At 38.2% G+C, this 26,412-nt stretch overlaps 2 protein-coding genes across 3 annotated transcripts in view; one reads left to right on the forward strand and one right to left on the reverse strand.

Moving 5' to 3' along the window:
- Positions 1–3,259, forward strand: part of IPPK (inositol-pentakisphosphate 2-kinase) — a 31,845-nt gene extending 28,586 nt beyond the window's left edge. Inside the window, exon 13 of one of the 2 annotated variants that reach the window (XM_030458748.1) lies at positions 9–3,259. In XM_030458748.1, the coding sequence (XP_030314608.1) occupies positions 9–234 (226 nt within the window). In that variant the 3' untranslated portion in view covers positions 235–3,259. The remainder of the gene's footprint in view (positions 1–8) is intronic. The other variant, XM_030458749.1, reaches the window with a different exon arrangement.
- Positions 2,780–26,412, reverse strand: part of CENPP (centromere protein P) — a 123,193-nt gene continuing 99,560 nt past the window's right edge. Inside the window, exons 7-9 of the mRNA XM_030458751.1 lie at positions 5,726–5,805; positions 3,709–3,800; positions 2,780–3,411 (exon numbers count right to left, since the gene is read on the reverse strand). Coding sequence (XP_030314611.1) covers positions 3,278–3,411; positions 3,709–3,800; positions 5,726–5,805 — 306 coding nt within the window. The 3' untranslated portion in view covers positions 2,780–3,277. The remainder of the gene's footprint in view (positions 3,412–3,708; positions 3,801–5,725; positions 5,806–26,412) is intronic.

Consider the following 26,412-nt stretch of genomic DNA (forward strand, 5'->3'; position numbering starts at 1 on the left):
TTTTGCAGCTCTGAGCAGAGACCTGTGGTACTAACATCCAAATCAAGATTCACCTTTTCTGTTTCTGTCCTGGACCTGGATCTAAAGCCCTATGAAAGCATTCCTCATCAGTACAAACTGGATGGCAAGATAGTAAACTATTACCTGAAGAACGTACAGGCCAAAGATGACCCAGTCATATCCAGTCTCTTCAAGGAGAACGAAGACTGCACGTTAGTTCTCCACAAAGTGTAACCATTTCCTTAAAGTTATTTTTATTTGAACACATTAGAAAGTGAAAGATTAATGGAATACAATTATGGTGATTTTTTTTCTATTGTGTTCAGTGCATTTTTCAGCTGTGAATGTTTTTGCTTTAAGAAATGATTTCTAATTGGTATTGCCTTTTCAAAGACATGGAATAGCACTAAACCACACGTTTGCTATATAACCTTAATGAATGTATTTAATATGACAGAACAGATAATGTGCCATACCTTGGAACTAGAGAACAGGTCAAATTACTACTAAAAGTTTACTTCCTTAGAATTGAAAGAGCACAGAAGTAAAGGTTTCCTGAAGTATTGCACTAACGTAGAAAGCCTAAGTACTAACAAGAGAATTGCCTTGGAGCTTGTGCTTTCAGTCTCACTCATACCCACTAGGAAGAGGGAAGGCTCTGACAAAACCTAATGTAAAACTTTAGCACTAAGTCCACAGAAAATACAACTGAATAGGCTACTCAAGTGTTACTGATGTCTGGAACTACCCTGTTACTGCAGAACACTTTGAAGTACTAATGCATGAGATTAAGGACACCAGATGGATCTAGAAGCATGGTGATTGCCTTCAATCTACCTAAAACTTCTGAAATGAAGTCAAAAGGGTTAAAGGTAAGCACCTGAGTTTTATGGGAAAGCTGGGCTCAAATCATCTGACTTACTGGTCTTTTATTTTCTACACATTATATGCTGCTATTGAAGGTGAAACCACCACTCACTCTAATCTGGTTTAAATTGAGCTATAAAAATATATTCTGAGTTTTATAGATTATTTCAGGTCTTTCAGATTGCACCAAATGTTGGCATTACTGCAGTACCCCACATACTTTCAGGTATTTTCAGGATTTTCTTTCCAGAAGCTGCAGGGGGTCAGTTTCTGAGGCTGAGTGCTGGAGCTCAGCTCCTGTCACTACTTCAGCCATTGAATGATGACTTTACTTTCTAAACACTGGTATCTGCAGCTGAAGTCTTGTGGGATGTTGCAGTAAAAGCCATCCTTGAGGAAGGCCCTGAGCTGGAGACTTAGAATATATTCATAAGTGAGGGTAGTAGGATGAAATCTACAGCCATTTCCCCTGTACAGTTGGGGGGATTACACCCCCTGAACTCTGCAGAGAGATGGTGCTAAAGCCACAGTGACCTGCGGTTACCTGGACAGTGTATGCTTACTGGTCATGTTTCTCACAATAATCTAGGGTAGGATGTAAAAAATATTTCGATTTGGATCTCAGTGTAATGTTTGAGTTGTTCCTTTTTACCTCAAATTCAAGAAGAAAAACCAGAAAAACCTGTATATTGGCACAGCTCATGGAAAAAACATGAAATAAGAGAATAACACCACTCACACCAGTGATCTGTGGTAGCCATCTCTGGGATTCCATTTCCAGGTGCTGGGGACAGGGTCCTGGGCTGCCCTCACTGAAATGGGATACTACAACAGTGCAATAAACTGGTGGGTGACAGTGGTAATAACCCCTTCTTTCAAAGAAAACCTGAGGGGGGTGAGAGCTATTTTTAAATTCAGAAATCCTCTAATTGTTGGATAAGGGAAGACAGGAAGGACTGTTCACAGCTGGAAAGTTTTCATGGTTTTATGCTGAACTTCACACACATTTCATATGCAAATAGAAGTGTACGTGCTGATCAGTTTCATTTTCATGCTAGAAAGAGCTAAAGATGAAATAAGGTTATACAAAACCAGCTAAAGCAGTGAATTGTTAGTGGATTAACTAGCAATGGATTCTGCCTGTCTACTGGATTCCAAACTTGAAATTAGTCTGCCTTATATCTAACAAGATGTTTCATTACACAGTTGATGGTCATGAAAACTTAATCTCTGGCATTGCTCAGCTGTAGGTTCTGACAGGAACCAGTTTCATCTGTCAGCTTTTTCTTACCTGCCAGAACAGTAGGAGGGGCTATTTCAGTGATCAAATAGTGGATTATTAAAATTATGGTATTACAAACATACTGTAGCTTTAGTTCTTGATTGATTTCTCTACCTATTTCATTATTGCTATAAAATACTTTGTCTGACATAAATGGAGCAGGCAGTCGTACTGCTTGCATGGTTACAGCTGCTGTGCATTTGAAAAGGAAGGCTCTGAATACTCTCCAGAGGCCACAGTTCTTATTTTTGGCCCTGTGTTAACTCCCTGCCCAAGAACTATGTGACTTAAAATTGTACAGGTATGGTAGTGATGGCTTGTGCAGAGCAGGAGGTCTCCTGCAAAATGCTGACAAATGAGCTACTGGTACAGCTGATGGCAGGGAAAGAAGATTACAAAACATCTTTCTAAGCTGTTTTGTCTCTTCAGGGATGAAGGTATGAAATGTGATGTTTTTGTAATGTGTTGCCTACTAGGATTTTCCCCTTGACATAGGAAATCAAAATGCAGTACTGCAGCAAGCAGTAAACTCTCTTTACAGAAGTGTACCAGTCCTTTCGTGTTTAGTTTTATGCTCAACAATTACAAGGTGGAAAATGCTCCTTCATACAGTTACTTTTTTTTTTTCAGTATAGTCTGTCTTTGAAATCTACAAATTGTCTACTTCCACCCTAATTTAATGAGAAAACTGTTTAACTCTTTGTTCTAGGAGTCTCTTACTGTTCTCTTGTCATTTTGAAATCACTGTACTTTTACAGAGCTGTGAAATGAAATGGATTTGTATGGACTTGGTTTTGACAGTGCATGATCTTTTAACACTTTCCAGGTATCTAGAAAATGTTAAGAAGATAAACCACTCTGGTACATTAATGATTCAGAAAGATAAATTATAATGAAATCACTCTGTACATGTAACTATTTTATTTGGCATTTTTGTATTTAAATGGCTGTATTTATTTTCATGTCATGACAATTTATATATAACGTGCCATAATTGTACAGATAGCATGTTTTATGAGTATGGTTTCTAAATGGAAAATAACTTAATGTTTATATTCAATAAAATTATAGACTGTGTAACACAATATCTTAATTAAAACTACTTTTGAAATTGCTACTTGGTGTAAGTCATGCTGGTATTGAGTTTTCCAAGCTAACCACTTTGATCAGGCTCTCGATAGCTGTCTCAATCCCAAACAGATGCAGCAGGCTTCGGAAGCGGGTGGGGGCACTTTCAAAAGTTGTCATCTTCTGCCCCAAGACTGCAAGGAAAGCAGAACAATTACCATTACTTTCAAATAGTGGTACTGTTACTGAAAGCAGCTGTCAGTGTTGTACCTAGGATAAAACAGACTTGCTGGTGAGGAGAGGAAGACACTTGTTTTGTAAACCCTTTTAATTCATACATGAGGTGAAGCTTAGCTGCTTGCTAAATCAGGATTTCTTTGCCTGGATGGGGTCTGTAAGTGGATTTCCATTTTCTATAAGGAGATTTTGGGCACAAAAGAGGACAGGCATTCTACATGAAAGCTCAGAAAGGGGCTCTGAAATGGCTTTACCTTGCTCTGGTACTTTAGTCAGAAGGTCCAGAACAGGCGTAGTTTTCCCTTCTTCATCCATATATATCTTCCAAACAATCATTAATTCAAACCTGCATCATGTGCACAGACAAGTTAGTGAAGTGGCAACCAGTGTTGTTAAGGTTTCTTCACAGCAGCAAGTCCAGGGTTCAGGAGGTTCATGGTTCAGGTTCATCATCCTCATGATGCTCTGAAACAAAATTCACCTCCAGCCATGCACTGTACCTACCTCAATCAGAAGTACTGATAACCAAGGAAAAGTGGTCATCTGATGGCAAGGAAGAGGCCCAGTGGTACACCCCAGTTTTGATTGTCCTGTGACTGGGCAGTTTCCATAGTGCAGTGGTAAAAAAAGAAAGATGGGAAAGCAAAGGAGAGCTGCATCCCTCTGCCCCCCAGTTACCGAGTATCCACCCATTGGGGTCAGGAATTGTGCTCAGATATAGGATGAAAACAGAAAAACTTTTTCAGAAAAGGTTTGGATAAATAGTGATGTTCTACTTTTGGAATAAGGTACCCACCTTGATGCTGTTTGTGGCCTTTTTAGAATAACACACAGGCATAAATACACCCAAAGCCTAGATTCCTGCATGTGTTTGCTTTTAATTAAAAAAAAAATATATATCTTAGCCATCATTACTCCTTTAAGGCTAAATTATTGTTAAAATATAAGCATATAATAAAACATAGAAATTATATAATTAATTAATTATTATACTATAATTTATATTGTATTATTATGTATACAGTTTTCATACTGGGGCAAGATAACTACAACATACTAAGTGAACTCTTCTGCAGGGGAACAACTTTTCTAGCCAAATACACAGAAATCACTCTCAAACAACATTCACAGTAATTCTGCTGCTTTGTAACATATCTGCATTTCATATTCTCTTCCAGCTCCTGCTTTCATGAGTATTCCTTATGGGAAGGAAGGTTATCCTATTCCAAAACTGATCTGCACAATGGGTCATTGCAAAGAAGAGGTCCCCATTCTCAGTGTTGTTTGACTGGTCCTGACCTAAGTTTCCTTACATGCAACTTCAAGGAGGTTTCTTTCTTCTGTATTTAAAAAACCAGACCTTTCAGAACATGTCTAGCAGGGAGCCCAAACAAACCCAGCATGTGTGGCAGAGCAAGAATAATAATAAATAGCAGTACAATGATCTCCTCCCTCTTTTGATTTCGTACTATAACAATGGAAAAATACAGCTACAGTGCCTTTTGCTATCATGGTAACTTATTTTCTTTCCGTTCTTTAATGGCAAGAAGACAAAAGAACTGTGCTCCGCCTCAGGGATTTGTGCTCGGGGCACCTCTGACCACAGCAGAGCAGATGAGCTGTCCCTGGCAGGCTGCCACACGCCCTGCCTGCAGGAAGAGACAAGCTCCTTCCCCAGGGGTGGAAAATCCTCTCTCAGATGGGAGATGGCAGTGGCCCATCCTGTCACTGTAAGAGGGACATTGGCCTCAGCATCTGTCCTTCCCATTGCTCTGGCCCTGTAGTGCAGAAAGAAAACTGAGGTGGAACCAATCTAGACAGACGTGATGGCTTCTGATGCTCAAGAGGGAGGATGCATCCCCCATTCCTAAACTGAATTTAGACTGTTCACTGTAGCAGGAGCTTCCAAAACCAAGAAAATAATAGATCATTTTTTCTTGAAATACAAATAAATACAAATGAAAAGCCTGCGAGAGCCCTTTATTTTACTTACATGTAGCTTTTTAAAAGAGTGGGTAAATATGGCAGCAAGATTGACTGACCTAACAAGGCCACACGAATGCAGCCTGTATGTATATTTCAGGTTTTTTTCCAGTATTTTTAAAGTGCAGCTATAGGCCTAAAACATAACCCATATCATCTAATACCTGTATTTAGAGGCTTTATAAAGCAAAGTGCCCTAATGTTGAAGGAGGCTGCTGATCTAGATTGTCAACATCTATTTTGCAATACTGTATCTGCATAAATCAAGAAATGAAATTAGTGGCTTACCCAGAAACTTTGGGGTTCCTTAGAATTATGTAGTCTCCCAGCAGTCCTTCTGGAAGGGACACAACATCAGGATATTTGGCCTGTGAATAAACAGGTTCAAAAAGGGAGAATAAATCAGGGCAGGAAAAACAGAGCAGGCAAGGTGGTTTCTAGGGCTTTCCAGTTGCAGTGGATTTTAATATGCTGCCACTTTGTAGCAGCCTATTAAATGTAGCTTGTATTAATTTATTAAATTTTTAAAATTCTGACAGGCTTCTAAAGTTTTGATAGTTTGTTTTTTCCAGTATCATTCATGTGATAATGTGATTATTTAAATTTGGTCAACTCAGAAAGAAAAAACAGTATTGTCCACCTGTATAAACAGGCCTTAAAAGTCCTTATGCAAGACCTTCGAATAAAATTTTATTTAATAATATATTGTAATACATCAGTTTCACAAGAAATACCTAAACTCCTTACTAGTACACTATTTTGGTACTCCTTTTGAGAAACTGATCACCAATTCTATACAGTGCTTTGAAAGCATAAAGCGATAAAAGGCTCTGAGGTACCAGAATGACCACTGGCATCAAATAAAATGGGACAACAGAACTGATAGAATCACAGAATCATCAAAGTTAGAAAAGATCTCTAAGATCATGAAGTTCAAATGTACGACTCCTGACCACTAAACCATCCACTATAGCATCACATCTACCATCTTTTAAACACCTCCAGGGATGCTGCCTTCACCATCTCCCTGGGCAGCCTGTTCCAATGTTTAACCACTCTTTCCGTGAGGAAATTTTTTTTAATACCTAATCTGAACCTCCCCTGGTGGAGCAACAGAACATGAAAAACCTACTAACTACTATTCAACTTCCACATTAGTGGGAATGAGAACTATTTTTAGCTACTAGAAATGCCAAGATTGATCGTTGTTCCATTTCTTCGTTGCTGCATCTAGTATTTTAGTGTCTTCAACACATATGTCTTGAATTACCTAAGATAGGAAACTTTTCCTGCAAGTACTTTAAAAGCATGGGAAAGCAAAGCAGAACAGCAGTAGTGTATGGATTCTGCAGGACATACACACTATGCAAGGTGTCGGGTCACCCAGAGAATGAGGAGATGCATATACAGCAAAACCCTGAGGAAAAGCACAATTCCTGCATATTGCAGAAGAGAAGAGAGGATGGGCACAGCCCGTTCCCGGGAAGCCTTCAGCACTGTTATTTGTGTGTCCTGGGCTATGTACTGGATACAAAGCTGTGTTCCAAAAACTGCAGTTTATAAAGTGTGAAAAATCTGTCAGCCACGCTGATTCCCCAGCGCTCCCGGGGCAAGCGGTCCGGCTGATGGAGGGAGCAGAAAGTCTTTGGAAAGCACTGGAGAGAATGAGTTGGGTTTTACAGGATTACACCTCATCTGGCAGACTCGAATTGCTACCAGATGTGACCTTGCTCTGGTTTAGGAATTTATGACACACTGAAGGGGGTTTGTGCAGAATGCCAAATGACATAAAACACATGGAATTCACCAGTTTTAATTTCTACAAAGTATCCAGGACTGTATTTACCACAGGGATAAAGGCCACGATCTATCCTGGGAACAAAGACACATAAGGTGCAACAACGTGCATGGCAACTCCAGCATGAAACCGTGGCTGATCTAAGGACACTCACCCAGAAGTGAGAACAGGGATCTTTTTTTCAGCTTTTCTCTCTGGGGAATTATGCTCCTCTTAAAAAAAATTAAAACAAGTTTTTCAGGCTTTTCTTCTCAATTACCCATGTCTTTGATATTCATTGTATGCCTTAATTTGCTTGGTATCACAGGTCTCAGAGAACTGAGCCATCTCCTTAGCTTCCGGGTGCAAAAACTAGAAATTTAGGATTAGCTGGTATCTGGTGAACTTAACTCCAGTTGAGTTAGATCTCAAGTATACCATAGCTAAAACGTTTAATCTTCATCTGCCCAGACTGAGAACTTTGGGAATCATAAGAAAAAAGAGATCTGATACATTAGATAAGAGTTGTAAAATGCACCCATGACTTGCTTGGCAGTTCCTGTGCAGCTGCATTTACCCCAGACAGTCAGTGGTATTTTATGTTGTACACAAACCAGAAGTATCTCAAAGGAAATCACAAAGTGTAACATTTTCTGCTGTCTAAAAGCTTCCCTGTACCTGAGAGGGAGCACATTGGTGAGCTCTGCACACAGGGAGCTGCTATTTGTGCTTTAAAGAAATGCCAAGGTTTTGGCAATCCATCTGCATTCTGTGAAATTTGCAGGATCTGGAATAAAATCCATCTCCTTGAAAGGGGAGATCCTACCTTAGCAATCCACAAAACATACAAAAAGCCAAAACACAAATACCTACATCTCTCTTCAGGTATATTAACACGATAAAACTGGTGCCATAGCAGTGGCATGGAGCTGGACCTCACTGAGCTTGACCTCACCCAGGCCCCTGTAAGGAGGTGCCTGCCTGTCTCACCCAAGGTGACTCCTCAGGGTGACCCTGCAGCAGAAGCAGGAAGAAAAACTATCACATAAGTAAGCTGACAATTCAGGGAATAAACCCCAGAAAACAAAGTCACATAATTTGCCTTTCATATTCATCAAATCACAGAATTCCAGACTGTTTTGGGTTGAAAGGGACCTTAAAGCTCATCTAGTTCCACACCCCTGCCATGGGCAAGGACACCTTCTACAAGACCAGGTTGCTGCAAGCCCCATCCAACCTGGCCTTCCGCATCTCACAGGAGGGGACAGCCACAAGTTGCCTGAGCAAGGGGAATAGTAATAATAAGAGGAATAACAAAATGCAATGTAATGTCTCTATCCTACAGGTAAATGTGGGGATCTGGTACATAAATGAAAAAGCACATGCCCTGCAAAGCTGCACCAGCCCTGACAGAACTGCAATGCCAAATTCCCTTTGTGGGTACTGGATTATCACCTCAGATGCTGTGCTGTGAAACAGTTTTTCAGGTTTTCTAAGGTAACAGGATGACCTGATCCACTGAAAGATCCCTGGGAGAAGTCAGTAACTCCTATGGCATCTTGTAAAGTAGATACCGGGCAACTGAGAGGTATCACAGCAAGCAGAGTGCTATCAGATGGGAAGGATCAGCTGCAATTGCATAAAGCAAAAGCTGATTTGAATCAAGAAATATCTTCCCTCAGATGACTTTTAAATGTCAGTTCATGATCAAAACCAAAAGCCCATGCTATTATTACTTCTGGACGGAAATAGTTTTTCCAGCTCCTTCAGGAGTCCAAGCAGGGAATCGTATGGGAACTTTTGTCTGCAACAGAAATAGTCTCAAATCACAAAGGGACAACCATCATGATGGAATACAAAGTCAGCCCTTTCTCCCATGACAGATTTTACACACACACAGAACCATCTGAGTGAATGAACTTGTAGTATCTGTTTTTAAACAACAGATCTTATTCTACAGCTGTTTACAACTGCACTGCAATTTTCTGTGAACTAAAACTGCTCTACAGAAAATGTTTTCAGTTACTCAGCTTGAGAATCCTGACTAAAAATGCAAAGCAAAACTGGCAAGGCAGAAGCTATACTAAAAGCAGACACATTTGCTTTTAAACCGCTTATGAATAGGCTGCTCTTCTCTTTGATGGAACAGTAGGTCATGCTCCCAACTCAATTTGAACCTCTGACTGTAGGAAGGACTGTACATACAGAGGGCTAAGCAGGTCATGCTACTCTGAGTTCCTCCATAGGTGTAAGCTACTTCTTCATTTATCAAAGATGCTCCATTTAGGAGTCAAGTGATTTATTTCTGTGTTTTGCTCCACTGAAGCCACACACACGTTGAGTAACCAACTGAGCCACACACATCAAGACGTTGAGTAACCACATCAGCATAACTTCTGCAAGCCAAATACAACCTATTTGCAAAAATTATGACAATCCCAGATACTGCCAAATACCAAACAATGACCTGACTGGATTCCAGAAGCATTAAAAATCAAACCCACTGCCACCAGTCTGCAACCCACTGCAAACATTCAGATCCACCCCTGAAGCAGCCATGCAGAGGGAAGCCACCCCAGCACACCACCCCACACACTCCTGATGGGATAGCCCCAGCTATAGCTGTGCTCTCCACCAGCCTCCTTCTCTGGGTTTAGCAGCAGAGGAACATTACAAAGCAATCTAGCCAGTTACACCAGTACTGGTTACTGGTATTTAAAGCAATGCTGTGACTATTCCCTAACTCAGACCAACCCAGAACTAAGATCTCACTAAAAATCAGTGGTTTATTTTTTAATTTTAGTTTCCAGAGCCAGGAAGTTTACCAGTGTCTCAGTTATGGCAGTATCTCATAATAGCACACTTGGCAAATCAGTGTCCCACTCCTTGCTTGAGCTGTCTCTGTGCAACAAATCTGTTTGTGATAATCATAAAACCAGTATGAAAATACTTCTAAGATCATTGAGTCCAATCATAAACCTAACATTGCCATGTCCACCACTGAACCATATCTTCACATGCCACAAAACTGTGCAATTGCAGTAAGAAATACTGTGAGCCAGACTGGCTCACAGTTTAGTCTGTGTCTGAAAGATAAGAGTGTTGTGACCTAAGGTCAATGATTTAAACGACAGTTAAGTAATGCAATCTTCATGAAACAGTGTGTTTAACTGAATCTTAGAGCATAAAACTACAAAGATTATTAGCACATCAGAGGTCAACTTTCATCAAATCATCAATATATGTTTAGGAAGATGGCAGCATGCTTATATTTTTCAATAAGCATAAATAAAAATTGTAAGCAACTGAGACATTTATTATATTGTAACTATGAAAATAAGTTATATCTACAACTGCAGGAGAAAAACTTTAGCAAAACCTGTACTTAAACAATAAAATATGAATTTCAGAATTATATAAGAGAATCATTTTATAAATGTGCTCTTGCATGCTGTATTTTTTTTTAATGTCTACACTGGAATCTGCCTACAATGTTTTGTGAGAGCTGGAAACATTGTACCTTGTTCATAGGACAGCACATTGAGCGTTCAAAGCATAATGAGCTCAAAAGTCACCATAAAGTTTCTCATTTTATGCAATTAAAGGAAACAAGACAAGACAACGCACTTTCCTCTTCAACTAAATTACATGCCATAAGGACACTGTAAATGGAAAATGGATTTATGAAGCCTCACCACTTGTAATTATGTCTCAGAATAAACACATCTTCCACCTTCACATCTGAATAAACATCTTGCTCAAGTCAAACAGTCCTGCCAGTGATCTGTTATGCAAGTTACACAAAACTACAGGTGTGATTAGGACCAAAGAATGAGTTTACAAAAACAACTGCACAAAGAGCAGTTTTGTCTTCATGGCAGTCATATCTTGCACATTGCTCAGCTCCCTTCTTTTAAAACCAAAACCACAAGTGATAATACCAACATGCACGTTTCCTTTCCAGTAGTGGAAAGGAGACTTTGGGGGGCAGACGTGAAAAATAACAGTGTGAATGTCACTGTGGACAGGGGTAATCTCTGCAGTAAATGTTGACCAAAACTTCCTTACAAACTCAGGCTATGCCTGGTTTCCTCCAGTAGTGAATGTAGAGCTGGTTACTTGTATAAATATTGCTCTGCATCTACCTATTTTCAGACCTGTATTTTTTGGCAGACCAGCTCTGTATCTCAAGAGCTAATCAAATTGCTACAATCCACTCCTACAAATACCTCTTAAGGTTAAGTCAATGTTCTGCACTACTGCCTGAAACAGACTGTGAGGAAGCTTTCTTGCCCATTGCCAGCCCAAAACTCTTGTATAGCATTAGCAAACTGCCAATTACTTTTCTTTGCTTTGTTATTATTTTTTCTTTCTTTTTTTCTCTTTTCTTTCCCCTTTTCTCTTTTTGTACTTCAGTTGATTACAGGTTCCCTTTTTTTGGCCCCTACTCTATTTCCCTTTTGATTTATTTTCTTTTTTTCACATTTCCTTAACCTTATTTTTCATGCTTGATTCAACCATGATACCAAAGTACATGACTCAGTTTATTGGTATTCACTATGTAACTATTATTTACCATATTATTTGTATTTTCATGATTGGATGGAGGCTGTATGTCTACAGAGGATCTAAACCAGTGTTATGCAGCCCCAAGTCCACATACTATTGTGTCTCTTACAAAACATTTCCTTTCAATATCACTTTGTCATGTGGCAAGCAGATGTTTATCTGCAAATTAATTACAGAAGACTGGAAATAAATTAAATACATACTAGGGGTTTATTTTTAAAAGAGAATTAAATGAAAATGAAACCTTGGAAGGAACACGAAGGGATACATTATAAACAGAAAACACAGAAGTTGACTGTCACGGTTTAACACTGGCCTGGCAATTAAACCAAATAACAGATGGTTTTTTCTTTATTTTTTTTCATGCTGGGAAAGAGGCAAATCTCTCCATTATTTATCTCTAAAAGTACTGAGACAAAAGATTTCCACTAGTGTATGAAAAACTGTACTCCTGACCAACTGTGTGTGCACATTTACAAACCAAGGTTTCTAAAAGCAAGAGCACAAAGGTACTTCATGCTGTGTTTGCTTCTGTATGAAACAGGTATATTGGAAACGAGAAAACACTCCTCCAGACCTGCTGAAAAGACTTGCAGGTCTGCTTGCTCTGCCTTCAGAGGCTTTGTGTTTTTCAAGGGACACCTTGCACCACCCCTAAATTCCAAAATGAGACTCACATACTCATGCTGCTTTCTTGGAGACAGAGAATGACAAACCTGAAGGTTACAGAGGGCCATGGGCAAGAGGCTGGGAAGGAGTCCAGAAACCAAAGAATGTGTCTGCTGCTGCCAGATCAACTGCAGTGCAATCCTGGCAGATATGTCACCTGGGACTGACTGCCTGGATGTTGCAGGGCTCAGGAAAGCCTGTCCTCCTCCTGGAAACAAGCATTCTGCACCTACCCATCAGCACAAGGATATACCCAGAACAAACTTGCCATCTGCTGCTCAAGGACAGCATATTCCTTTCTGTTTACTCCTGTAGTTATTGCTCCACTTAAAGAGAAGAATCATATCCTCAGAAGTAGCTCTGGCTTTATCTTTGCCTTTTTAAGTTTTAATAATCTCTCCTTTTTGGAGATTAAAATTTTAGAGCTTATTCATTAGTTTATTGTTCTCTTAAATAGACTATATTAATACCAATATGGCTGTAGAGCCATCATCTTCTACCCAGGTATCTGCTCTTTGTGGAAGAGCATTAACACTGAACCTGGGCATTTCTTTAGGTGGAAACTCACAATAAACCAGTAAAGCTCAGTAGTTCTCTTCATTCTCCACAAGTTTGTTGACATACTAGTTTTCATTGTATTGTATTTTAATGTCCACCCCTACCTCTGCAGTTAAATCCTTCCTCAGGATAAATCTAATATAAGACACTGTGTGGAAATCAGCAGATATATCTAATTTAGTTACAGAAATGTTAAGTAGTCATAGACAGTAAAGCAAAAAAAATTAAGAAAGGAAAAAAAAAATTCCATGTTACAGAAGAGCATGAAGAATCAACAACTTGAAAAGAAATAATTGTGAGCCAATTTTTCAATATTCTGAAGGAGGCAGACTAGAGAAAAGATATTCTTAGAAGAGAAATTGTGTTTGTGTTTTCTTCCATTACAACAGAAGCAAGTTACTTTATAGATCTTTAAATATTTTTCTGTATAGAAGATGCTGCAAGATGCTGCAAGCTTTTTTGATGGCTTAGCAAATCCAGGAATACATAAAGCTGCTTGGATTTGAAATGCCACAGGAAAGCTGAATATCAAATGTGATCTAACTTGCTTCTGTGTGGTTTACATTAACAAATTTGCCCAAGCAGCAGATTTTAAACATAATATAAATACAAGCATCTGAATTTAGTTAATGACTTGTCTCTGAAGCTGTGTTTTTTCCCCCTGAGTACTCTGACTCATTTGAAAAAAAAAATAAATCATTGGACATAATGAAGAACATCTAGTCTATCTAAATAAGCTCTCTGCTAGGCATTTGCTTCTTTAAAAAGATGATTAAAATACAGTTTTTTTAACAAGCTATTCAGCTTATGTTGTGGTTATTTCATCTTGACTGTGGATCGGGTAGGAAATAAAAGCACACATTTAAAGACAAGAGTCAGTCAACTACTGTTAACCAATAAAACTCCATTAATTTCTACAATTAGAAGGACAGCCCATTGGTGTAGCAACTGGAGTTCTTTGAGATATGTTATCCCTATAAAGGTAATGTACCTGCCCCAGGTATGAGCATTTTTCCTTTGACTTCATTAGGCAGTGAGTCAGTGCATATAATCAGCCAATACTCAAAACATGTATCACAAACTGTTGTGTGGCATCAACCCTTACAGCAGACTCTGCAGAGAGAAACTCAAAGCAAGAAGGGTGGTACAGAGCAGAAGACAAAATTAAATTAAGCTAAAAAACCTTTTAGTATTAATTAATTCATATCAAAAATTCTATTAATACTTTTTTATTATTATTATTGTTTTAAGCTGCCAGTCAATTAATAGATCAGGTTATAAAAGATATTTGGAGTCTTGTTCAAATACATCTTAGAGAGCTGCTTTTCTGGAAGACTCAGAAGAGTTATTTGCTTCCACTTGTAAAGACACACATGTCCAGAGGCCCAACTGGAATGTCTGAAACATCAGTTTCACTTCTCACCATGAGAAATCTCCAACAGCAAAGAGAGGTTTGTTCAAGTAGTAGCAACCAAATCTACTTGTTCTACGACCTTCACAAATTAACAAAGTGACAACTGTACTGAACACCAGTGACAAAGGTGAAATTTGTGTTTGAAAAAAACCCAAAAAACCTCTCATGTGACTTGTACTCAAGAAAGATATGCTCCTTTTTTAGTACCACACGGATTTCATATCAGTGGATGAATGACAGTACCCACAGCATAATTCCCTCCTGCACATATTACAATAATATTAATTTATCTAGCTACCCTAAGGACCAGATTTTTACTTAAACCTCTGCAGATAAGTATGTAAAAATGCATTCTCAGACAAATCACTGCTTATTTTCATAAATATCATTATGGTGGCCTTATTACTATTATTCCTGAGCATCAAAAAAAGGTTTAACATCTGCATTAAGGCTCAAGTCACACTTTCTATACAAATATATTCTGTAGATAAGCTAAGATCTTTGCACAAAACATCCTCTTCTAATGGTTCTACAAAACACTATATTTAGGACACTTAACAAAAAATTGGAACCTCGTAGCTTTCATTTGTCTGGTTATTAACAATTACAACTTGCCTCAAATATTTTGCTTATGTGAAAATAAATATTACCATGAAATGCTGAGCTGTAGCTCTTAACAACACCAGTTGGAGCAACAGGAGTCAGTCCAGCTGAAAAGACCCTGAAGGTTTTATGTCTATAAAATTCCTTTCATGTAATAACCAAACACAGTTCTTTAAATTTGGCTATCAAAAGCATGACATTCCAGTTTCTTATTATTACATACACAGGAAATATTCTTGAGAAGACCCAAACATCTACACACAGTTTCACAGTACACAATATTTAACAATTTATAATAATTGTAGGTGTAAGGGTGTAAAGTTGCCAGTCCACTGATAAATAATAGGCTCATAAAAATGGTCAACTGTCTTCAAACTTTCATCTACTAAATTATTTCAGCAAGAAAGCAGCACAAATCCAAATAACAAAGCAGAAGAAAATATAAGGAATTCTGATTAGATTGAAGCCCCATAATGCTATTCATTCTGTAACTCTGTAGTATACCTCAGACTAAATTTATCTGAACAAGAATGATTTTTGACTCAAATATTTATATACTGCCAAGTGTAAAAGAACTGAGGGCAGTGATGAGAATTCTTTAGTGAATCCACTAGGAGAATTCACATGCAGCAGCCAGGAAAAAAACATATTCTTATGCTCCACCTTATTTGGTTTTTAAATGCCAAAGCTGCCGTCACCAAGAATGTACAGTGATGTGTGTGGATAAATATTTGTTTTATTGCTAGGTACTGCTACAACATGAAGAAGTAATTGTAATAATAACACTAGCTGCCAGGGCAATTCATTCACTTTCAATGGAACCCTGAGACATTTTAAAATTTTTATTTAAATGGCCGGCATCACAGAAACATTTCAAACAACTGGTGGTAACAATTAATTTTGTTTTTGTAGAAGTCCAATTAAAAGCAAATGAGCTAATATTGAAGCTTAACTTTCTCTTTCTCTCTTTTTTTCCCCCCCCTACTTCAGTTTTTCAAACAAGCAGTGTAATTCTCTCGTGTTTTCAAAGCTCTAAGCTTTTCAAAGCTCTTAACTTAGGAAGTTAAGAAACACAGACATCCCTGCATATAAACCTGCTGTATGTTTACAGCTTTCCTTTTGGCAGCTGGATACTAACAAGCAGTTAAAATAATAGAATCATAGCATGGCTAGGGTTGGAAGGGACCTTAAATATCATCTAGTGCCAAGGTCCCTGAGGCAGGGACACCTCCCACCAGCCCAGGTTGCTCAAGGCTTCATCCAACCTGACCTTCAACACTGCCAGGGAAAGGGCAGTGTCTCACCACCCTCAAATTAAAGAATTTCATCCTAATGTCTAACCTAGAACTCACTCAGCAACATAAAGCTGTAGAACAATGCAGGTTTGCAGTGTGGACACTGGAGCTCCACCCTCTGCCAAATGGGCTTTTTAGACTGCTGAGGCAGCACAAGCGAGAAGCCTTCAGGCCCCCTTGTCCCAGGCTGCATTCATCCCAAACTGCTGCACAAACTCCCCCTGCAGCTGCTCACTGATTTCCACACTGCACAGAGGCAAAACGTCAGCGTTTGGCCTGAGCTGCTGGAGACTGAACAATGGTGGATGTGGATTGTGGGATGATTTCAGGGCTGCTCTGCAAAAATGAGTGAGGGGTGGCATAGAGCAATGCTCAGCAGTCACACAGACATCTGGGTTAGGGGTGAAGTCAGTTTAGGAAGGTACAACCCATGTCAGAGGGATCGTTTTTCTATAACTGATAGTAGGAGCTGAGCAGGAGGGGCATGGCCCTTTGGGCTGTGCCTTGCTGGCCTGCAAAGATGAACTGCTACTTGCATAAGCGTATGACTGATTATTAATTCTATTAATAAATGCTCATTGAATACTCAGATTTTCAGATATCTATAGAGAGTAGGAGAAATATTTAAAAATATTATATTTTATCATACTGTTTCAATAGAAGCAACAGTGCACACATCTCCAACCTTCTAATTCAAGCAGCAATTAATGAATCTATAATTTTTGGGCTCCTCTCTCTTCCAGGAAGAGGGAAGCTTTAGATTAGACATTAGGAAGAAACTCTTCACCATGAAGTTTGTGAGATCCTGGCACAGGTCACCCAGGGAGGTCGTGGCTGCCCCATCCCTGGAAATGTTCAAGGCCGGGTTGGATGGGGCTTGGAGCAGCCTGGTCTAGTGGAAGGTGTTGGAACTAGATGATCTTTAAGGTCCCTTTCAGCCCAAACCAGTCTGTGGTACTAGGACAATGTATTAGTTGAGGTATATTAACAGGACCAAAAAAAGTTGTATGAGAAGCATCAAGAATCCAAAGTTAGATAGCATTGTATGTATATGGAGTTAGAGAAAAAGAGGGAAAGAAACAGCAATAACGAAGAGAGGAGGAAAAAGGTACAAAAAAGAAAAAGAGGCAGGAGAGGTACAAATGAGCAAAAAGTTAAGATCAAAAAGTAAAAGTACCTCAAGAAAAAGGAAAATAAAGCAACAGAAAAAAGGAAGATTTTCAGCCTGTATAAAAAGATGGGGCTGTTACACTCAAAGAAAGGCTCCACTTCCAAACCTAAACTCAGTCTCCCAGCAGGAGCTATAACTTATACACAGATAATCTGACTGTTAGGTAGGATAAATATGAGAAGAAAGGCAAGTACTATAATGTTATTTTAAAAAATAGTCCTGGATTACTTCAATATTAAATTTTTCCCCTGTAGAAAGACCTCTGGATGACTCTTTCAAAACACACCAACACTCAAGGCCTACAGCATATTCTTCATCTTTGACTGTTTCTACTTTTTCCCCTCTCTGTTTTGGAATCAGCTCCTGTATTAGCATTTACTTGCAGCTACCCCTGCCAGAGTAAAAGTAGCACTGTCTAGACTATGTACATATTTATTCCTCTTAAAAATAATTCTAGTGATAGCTTTTACAACTCCAAAATCACACTTCTCATTTCTAACATATCCTGTTGCCCTATTAATTGTGCAGCACATTGCATAGTAGAAGGCCATACATATTATATACAAATATTATATACTGATCTTAAGTTGACAGTGCTCTGTAGGACACAGTGGCTGAAGAAATTTACCCTTCACGGTATAACTGAAAAAGAATAAATGGAAATGAACCAGCCTGCACCTCCAACAGTTCCTGAACCCCTGAAGCTATGGTTAAAAAGCCTTGCAATTTAAGATTTTGCCACTACTGAAAGAGCAGTTAAGCTGATGACTTATGATCACTTAAGACAAGATGAGTTTACTTGGAAGTGGTATGCATGTAAATAGGCTGTGAATAGACCAGTAGAGAAATAGCAAAATGTTTTAAAGTAGAGAATGAGCAACCAGCAAAGAGGAAATACACAATCACACTCAGACCTGCTGCAAATGTTTTTGACTATAAAATCTGCCACCGAAATAATAAACAACTGTTATAAACAGTAACAGAGACTATAAACAAACATTATGCATATATGCCTCATGTCCCCAAATATGGTCCACTTTCTACATCCTAGCATTTTCTTACTTGACAAGTAAGGAACTACTGCATTAATTCACACCTCTTATAACTTCTGCAGAACATTTACTAATGTGTCACTCTGCAGAGTCATTCTGACCATCCATTCCTTTTAGGCATTTCAGTTTTATTCACTTTATGGCTGGTTTTATGTTTTGTTTTTTAATGTTTGGTTTTGGTTTTTTTTAATGATACATTTACAGATGCTCAGCCACAAGATTAAATAGGTACTGTCTAAAACAGAGTCTGTGTTAAAACAGATTAAAATCAGCTGAGAAAACACTGCCTCAGTAATTGGATTTCTTTTTTTCTCCAAGTGTTTGCCTATACAGCAATAAGACTGATTAACAGAATTAACAGACTGATTAGCAGAATTAGACTTACTGGAGCTAATTCAGCAGTGATGTCACACCAGCACATCCTCCTCTGCAGCCCTGCCCACTCTCAGCCTCAGGGGGACACTGCTTGTGCTGGCACTACTGGTATCTGGCTGGCCATTTAGCTGACGTGGCCAGGACAACACACTCTGCAATGACATCTCTGCAAGTTTTGCATAGCCACAATTTTGTAAACTCCATCTGATATCATTTAAGTGAAGCTCATGTAATACAAATACTTTCATAAGAACCTAAAAAAAAAAAAAATAATGTTTTTCTTTTATTCAAATATCCCAAAGTGCTGCTGAAGGGTAAGAGTGCCACACACTCTATACTTTACTTCTATATTATTTTCATAAAAAACCCCCAAACCCAATCTGAAAATAAATATGCTTGGTTAAACAAAGGGGGGTTCCAGAAAGATCACTAATTTCTCTGAAGAAAAACACAGATTTTCTTATCATTACTCTGAACTGTTGTCTTTAAATTACTGTATATATTTTGACACTCTTTCAGCTGAAAGAAAACTGCTGAGTCATTAAAAGCTATTTAAGAGCATACAGATTAATTCAAACCAAAATTCAGTGGGAGATGGTACCATATTTCTTGTTTAGGGTGAAATAAAGTATCGTTATCTAGTTGGTTTTTGGCCAAAGAGATAATTACCTCTCAGGTTATTTCCATCTATGGATGCCTTAAAGTATGGTTTCATAAAACAACTATCCAGGGTGAGCTGAAGCTGTTCTCATCCTCCCTGTGTTCTCCACCAGCTAACTGCCACCCTTCATCTCAGCCAGCAGAACTGTTTGGGTGGCTGTGCCAGGTATCAACCCAGAAAGCAAAATGCATGAAAAAAAAATGGGCTCAGCAACAAGACCAGCAGCAGGATAATAATCTGGAGACAGCCCACTCCAGCACTCAGACAGGAATGAAAAATATTGCTACTGAAGATGTCATCTCCTCACTCAAACAGCTGCTGTACAGTGACCTTAAGTGCTTCTTCAAACACTTGAGCGTTGTAACTGGATAATGGCAAACACTCTTGGGTCAAGAGTAGTGCAGCAGTGCCAAAAGACAACACACCTGCACCAAGAGAGGAGCTCCGGGTAAGAACAGTCACTGACATCTCTATGACACAAAGTCATTCAGAATGGCATATTTTGTTGAAACCGATAATTTTGTTTGTATTTAGCGTTTCCCTCTTCAAGATGAAATGGGGGAATCTCTGTTGGAGTTTCAGAAAATGAGCAGCTCCCATTTTGTACAACTTTGGCCACAAGATCCAGTCACATCTTAAAGCTGTAAACATACATAATCACTTAATGAGGTGTTTTCAACTTGTACTCAATCAGAGATGTTGGACATTGTGGAATTATAAATCTCTAGAAATGCCATAATCATTAAATGCCAATGTGGTATTAATAACTACATTAAAAATTACATACACTATGCACACACGTACACATCTATCTCTGCCGTTTTTCTCCTTTACGTTCTCACTGGCAGCAAACTGCAGAATGTCTGTAAAAGTGATTTTTGCCACTGTCCACTAACTCACCAAAACAAACCATTTGGTGCCACTGTTTGTAATGGGAAAAACATGAATCAACAGGTGAAGACAACTAATTTTTAGATTTAAAAGGTAACCACAAGCAAACTTGATTATTATCCTCAAAATGTCTTCTTGTACCAGCTGCCACCAAATCATTCTTTTTGATTAAAAAGCTTCAAAATATTTGTGTCTTTAGTTTACATCACCTTCCCCAGACAGTCTCTGAGGCATCCAGTTACTAACTTCTACTTAACATTAAAACCACCAAACGTGAAAACGTCTCAAGCAACAAGCAAAAGAAATAGAAGCAGCAAGGCACAAGAACCCAGCAGTGCCTATCAGAGGAAATCTCAAGCCAACATTTGTATCTGATTTAAATTGGATGAATGAACTTCGTAAAACAAACCAGCCCCACAAAATACTTCATAAAGAGCACATAGAAATGGACAAAACCACCAGCTCCAGCATAGCCTGCATTTATGAACAAAATGAGATGAGATACTATCTGCACTGCTTAAAAGTAGTAAAAGGGTATTTACCAGATAGAGGAAGGGTTTGTAAGTTACCTCCCCCTATCTCTTCATTGCCATTTTAGAGAAAATTGAGAAAAATGTATCTCAAACTAAAAATGGTGTTCTATTGAATGGAAACAACCACTGGGTACTGAGTTATCACAATTAGTGTTTTGAAAAAGCTACTACTAATGAATATTAATATTTTAAATATTTCATTTATTTCAGTGAAGAAGTGGAATGGGGATGCAGTTACAGTTGAAAAGAGAGCTTTTAATTTAAATAGATCCTAACTACAGACATGTCAGATTGCAAACTTAGGTTGATTTCCACCTAAAGAAGTACTCAAGGCTTTTTGCAACCTATTGTTGGCATTTTTAAATATGTAAGGAAAAATCTGTTTTTTATTTCTCTTAAAGTTTCCCAGCAACATTTTTTCCTTCTTCTATGTTTTTTTCCTTAAGGATATTGGTGACCACTGATTACAAAAAGGAATGAAGTAACTGCTATAAGTTTTAGAAATGCAGTGTACTGCCAACCCCCAAACTCATCTCATGTTTTGTGCTGACTTCAACAGTTACAAATTTATTTTTTCCCATTGCTATTATTTTCCAACTATAAACTTCTATGGTTTATTTAAAAAAAAACACATCAGTAAGTCAAGAGCTTGGGGTTGATCAAAACGAGCCACCAACTATAAAGATTCATCACAGCAACTAAGAGTGAAGCAGTTTTATAAATTCATTACATTCTTCTATTTCATTGAAAGGTTAAAATAATGCTGTGGTAAGTTTCAGTAGTCTCTTTTCTTTCAAATCACTGAATAAAATAGAAAGTTTTAAATTCTTGAACACCAATGTGTTTTTTGAGTCCCAGAAAATATTTCATCAGGAATAAATTAAATAAGGGATCCAACTTCAACATGACTTTTCCTTAAATAACAGAGTAAATCAGGAAGCAGATGAAAATGAGCATTAACAATAATATGAGAGAAAACTAAAAGAATTTCGGGATGCTAAAGATAATAAAAGGAGAGTATTGTATATGTAGGTGGCCCATTCTAAGCAAGGCAGGATAGCTCATGTACCGTGTAGATAATGTAAGGAAAAAAATCACTTTCATCCATGTAATGGGTACACAGAGCCATGCAGAAGATGTAGGCTTTCAAACGTTTGTTTATGGTATTTCTTACCATCAATTTATAATTGCAGAAGGTAGAACATATCACAGATTGCTGTCTTGCAAGGAACATCATGTTATTCCTTTAATACTGTTTAAGAAGACAACATCAACATGTAGCGTCAGCTACACGTGAATTATTACCCAAACACAGACATATGTAAAATACTCTAAGATGTATATGATACCACTTTGAAATAACAAAATAGGAGGGTCATGTTACAATTAACTGTATTTTTGTTAATATTTTGGGAGAAGTATCCAGATAGTTTTTTTGGAGGGGGATGGGTCAGAGTATGTGTTAATGACAACAGAAATAAAAATCTATAAATGTACTCCATATGCACAAGTTCCCCAAATCTCATGAGCTCAGTATTCATCACACCAAGACCTATTAGTCTGGGCTTTTTGTCCAAAATATAGAAACATTGTGTCAAACTTACTTCAAAAATAAGAAAAACTCTGATACTGTCCACTTGCACCATTTCCATCTTTTTAGTCAACATTTTCTGTTTTATTCCAAATCACAGCAAGAAAAAAAGCAAACTCCCAAACTGCATGACTGCTGTACATGTTGTTTGAACCATCATAACTTGGCAACTCATCACTAGCTAGAAGTCACCCTACAAATAATCCTGACTTAAAGTTCTACTTTGAGAGGCCAAAAGCTCTCGAAGAGCCAAAAAAGTTGGCGTAAAAACACATTGCCTTCTCTCTAATCTTGTTTAGAATACATGAAATGAGAGAACAAAAAAATTATATACATCCATTTGAAGCAGAATTGATTTTATATGTTTTTTAAACCTGACTGTCATCTTCAATCACATTTTATAACCACACACACTATATACCCTTCTGAACAACTTCCAAGTTCCTTCGGGTTTGCTAACTATTAACAGGAGTAAGAGACTGGTTCTGTCTGGAGAAAAGAGGGCGTAGGGAAATACTGAGAGTAGTTTTGCACTATCAGAGAGAAGCACAGCTCTTGATAGAGGTGCCTCCTCAGAAAGATGACAAAGTCTGGCAGATACTGGAACTGACAAATATAAGAAGCTGTGTAAACTCTGTCCTTGATGCCTTTCAAAACTAACTGAATAAAAACCTGTTCTAAACAGGTTCACCCTGCTTTGAGCAGCAAGTTGAACTAGATGGCCTGCATGATATCCTGACTATAATCACAGAGTAACTTCAGAAAGTGGTTTAGACAATGCTCTCCATTAGCAGCAGCTCTCTAAAATCAGTGCACTCTTTCCCCTACTCTGACAAGCTAGGCTCTACCCTCCATTAAACTGGCTCAGTGAAAGCTATAAGGCTATTTCTATTCACCTGTTTTGTTTTGCCCTTTCACAGACATAAGATGACATTTTCAAAAGGTATGATGGAAATCCAAGATTTCATGGTCTCTATGAACTCCTCTTTCTATACTTACATACCATCTCTTAAACTTCTGCTCTTAAGCTGACCAATCCCAGGCATTTGACTCCTTAACTTAACAATTCATTTATTTATTTTTCAAGACATCCTCTTCATGTTCTTTCAGCCTTTCTTCAAGTATTACACTTCAGGCATTTTCAAAGTTGATTTAAGGAACAGATGCTGGTCCTCCTGTTTCAGCACATTTCATGTATTTAAATGGCCTTTCAGACAGAACTGGAAAATCTATAAGCTACTTTCAGTACCACAGACTCTATTATATTAACGTATGCATTAATTTTAACCCCCTTCTGAGACTTAGAGCAGAGCCATAGTACTGAAAACTAAGTTTCTCCTCCCACCATTCATTCCTGCAGGAAGAAGGGAATTTAAAAAAAAAAAAAAAAGTACTCTTGTACTATTCCTTTTGCATCTCACACTTTGGAAGTAATTCCATAAGGCACACTTGTTCTTATACACTTCCTCAGTACCATTATTAAAAGATCCTTATTCTTTATTTCATTTCTACTTAACATGGCCATAGATTAGAAAACTCACTTAGTGAACCAATTACAAAATTACAATTACAATTTTTTTTTAATACTTTGTATCAGTACAGGGCTCCAGGAATGCTGCTGCCTTAACTTGTGGGATTCTTGGTGTCCACAGAAGGGAGGTTTAGATCAGTGTTTGAAAAGAAAGTTTTTTGAGGAAGGAAAAAACAAACAAACAGATTTCTTTCAGCTGTATCAAATTTAAAAGCTTATTTTCCCTATTGCTTGTCATCTAATAGGTACAGTTTGAGTTGTTACAAAAATCTGTTGTAACCACTACAAACAAACTTGATGCCAACCTAAATTCAGAGCCCTCTTTTTCACTGAAGATTTCCTTGAATAATTTCCACTGGAAAATTTCAGCAAAGTACGGGAGGAAAGATTTGTCCCTGTGCAAATACCAAGCTATGAAGAACAGGGATCAGCCAAGATTTTATGGAGAATCCATGCCAGAGGCTCCAGGCTTCCACATTCATTTCACACATCCAATGACTCTTGCTCAAGACACTAAGCAACAGAACAGGGCTCAGGTGGCAGTTTGCCATTAGATATAAAATAATAAAAAGGTATTTTAATTATTAGTCACTGCTATTTACTCCATCTCTACTCTCCTTGAAGGAGACCATTCTGCAATAATACATCTTGATACACAATAAAATCCACACTGTACAACTCATTTAACTGACTTGCCATGCCTATGGGATAGGCAGGCATACAGTACTTACAGATGAAGCAGATACTGGCAACTTGCTCTGCTCTCAGTGTGAATTATTCACATAAACACAGGAAGACTAAACATGGATACCACCAGACCTGTAATGCCTCCAGGACTTCCACTCACATATGAGAACCACTGATGTTACCAGAGGAAGTGTTTGCTTATTACCAGCAATTGGTTTCTGTGCAAAACCCAGTCTAAGGAATACCCATGTAAGAGATTAACTGATCCTCTGAGTTAACTGATCCTCTCAGACCCTTAAGATTAGCAAGCTTCACTGCTCATGCTAAAGTGGATTAGAGAAACCTATATATTGATTTATTGCCACCATAAAAGATCCTTCAGTCTGCCTAGAGGATGTAGGATTTTCACTGTATCATCTAGCAGAGGAGACAAGATGGTGTCCCACTGAAAATGGAAGATGTTGAACTTTCAAGACAGAGATAATATAACATAAGAATTTACTAGAATTCAGCAAGCAGAGATGCCATGTCCAAAGCAGATGCATTAAACCAGATCTTCAGCTGAGCACAGACTGGCCAGATCCACCTTTCTGGCCTGCTAGTGAGCAATCTTGTGTCCCAGCTGGGCAGGCAGTCTGGAGACACGGGTCTGAATGCTATTAGAATCAGATCCTGAGATTGTGATCAGAAGTGTAAGAAGCCACATTTAAATCTATAGCAAAGGGAATGCTTTCACTTTTGTCTCTAATAAATACCCCATCATTTAAATAAACACTTAGAACTCTTTAAACAATTGTTTAAATAAAGTCTGACATGCACAACCATGAGCAAACGATGTAATTTGTTATTCTTCTCCCCACTTGTGCTAGAAGAACTGCTTATTATTCAACTCACCCTCACAAATAAATCCTTCTAGCACAGGTATTGACCCATGCTATCTCATTTCAGATGCTAACCCTGTTTGTTGTGTGAAACTGACCCTGTTCTTTCTAAACAGCTCCAGATCAACTAAAAAAAGTTTAATTTTTTATTTTTTTTTTTTACTTTACAAAGTAAAGCTCAGTAGAAACTCAACAACTATTTTAAGAGACAATGTGCTTTCCCAGTTTCTTTCCACCACATACGGGCTAACAATTATGGTTAACTCAATGGTTATACCAGTCCATGACTATCTGTCTACACATTCCTCGGAGTATGAATTCAAGCAAGCGACAAATTTTTAATGCCAGAAGAACTCAGACAACTCCATCTAACAGGTAAATGTGTCATTTCTGAAGCTGACCAGACTCACCGTCTCATCAAACACTGACATTCTGCAGTTCTATCTGGGGATGAAGAAAAATTCTCTGCTGGCATTCAAAGGACTTGTGGTAATATTAGTACAATCATTCCCTCCCTTCCCCTCACCCTCACTTCTATTTGGATTGCTAACTTCACTGCAGCTTCTGCATAGCTGTGCTTCAGGATCATGTTTCAGGATGTAATTAGCCTTATAAAAAAACGAAGGGAAAATGCTCCAGTCGTTTTATTTTTCCATGCATGAGCTACAGCTTATGGCGAAATCATTGCTGTAAGTGTACAAAAGAGAAACTTTCCAT

This window comes from Calypte anna, chromosome 12, assembly GCF_003957555.1.
Source record: "Calypte anna isolate BGI_N300 chromosome 12, bCalAnn1_v1.p, whole genome shotgun sequence".
Classification (NCBI taxonomy): domain Eukaryota; kingdom Metazoa; phylum Chordata; class Aves; order Apodiformes; family Trochilidae; genus Calypte; species Calypte anna.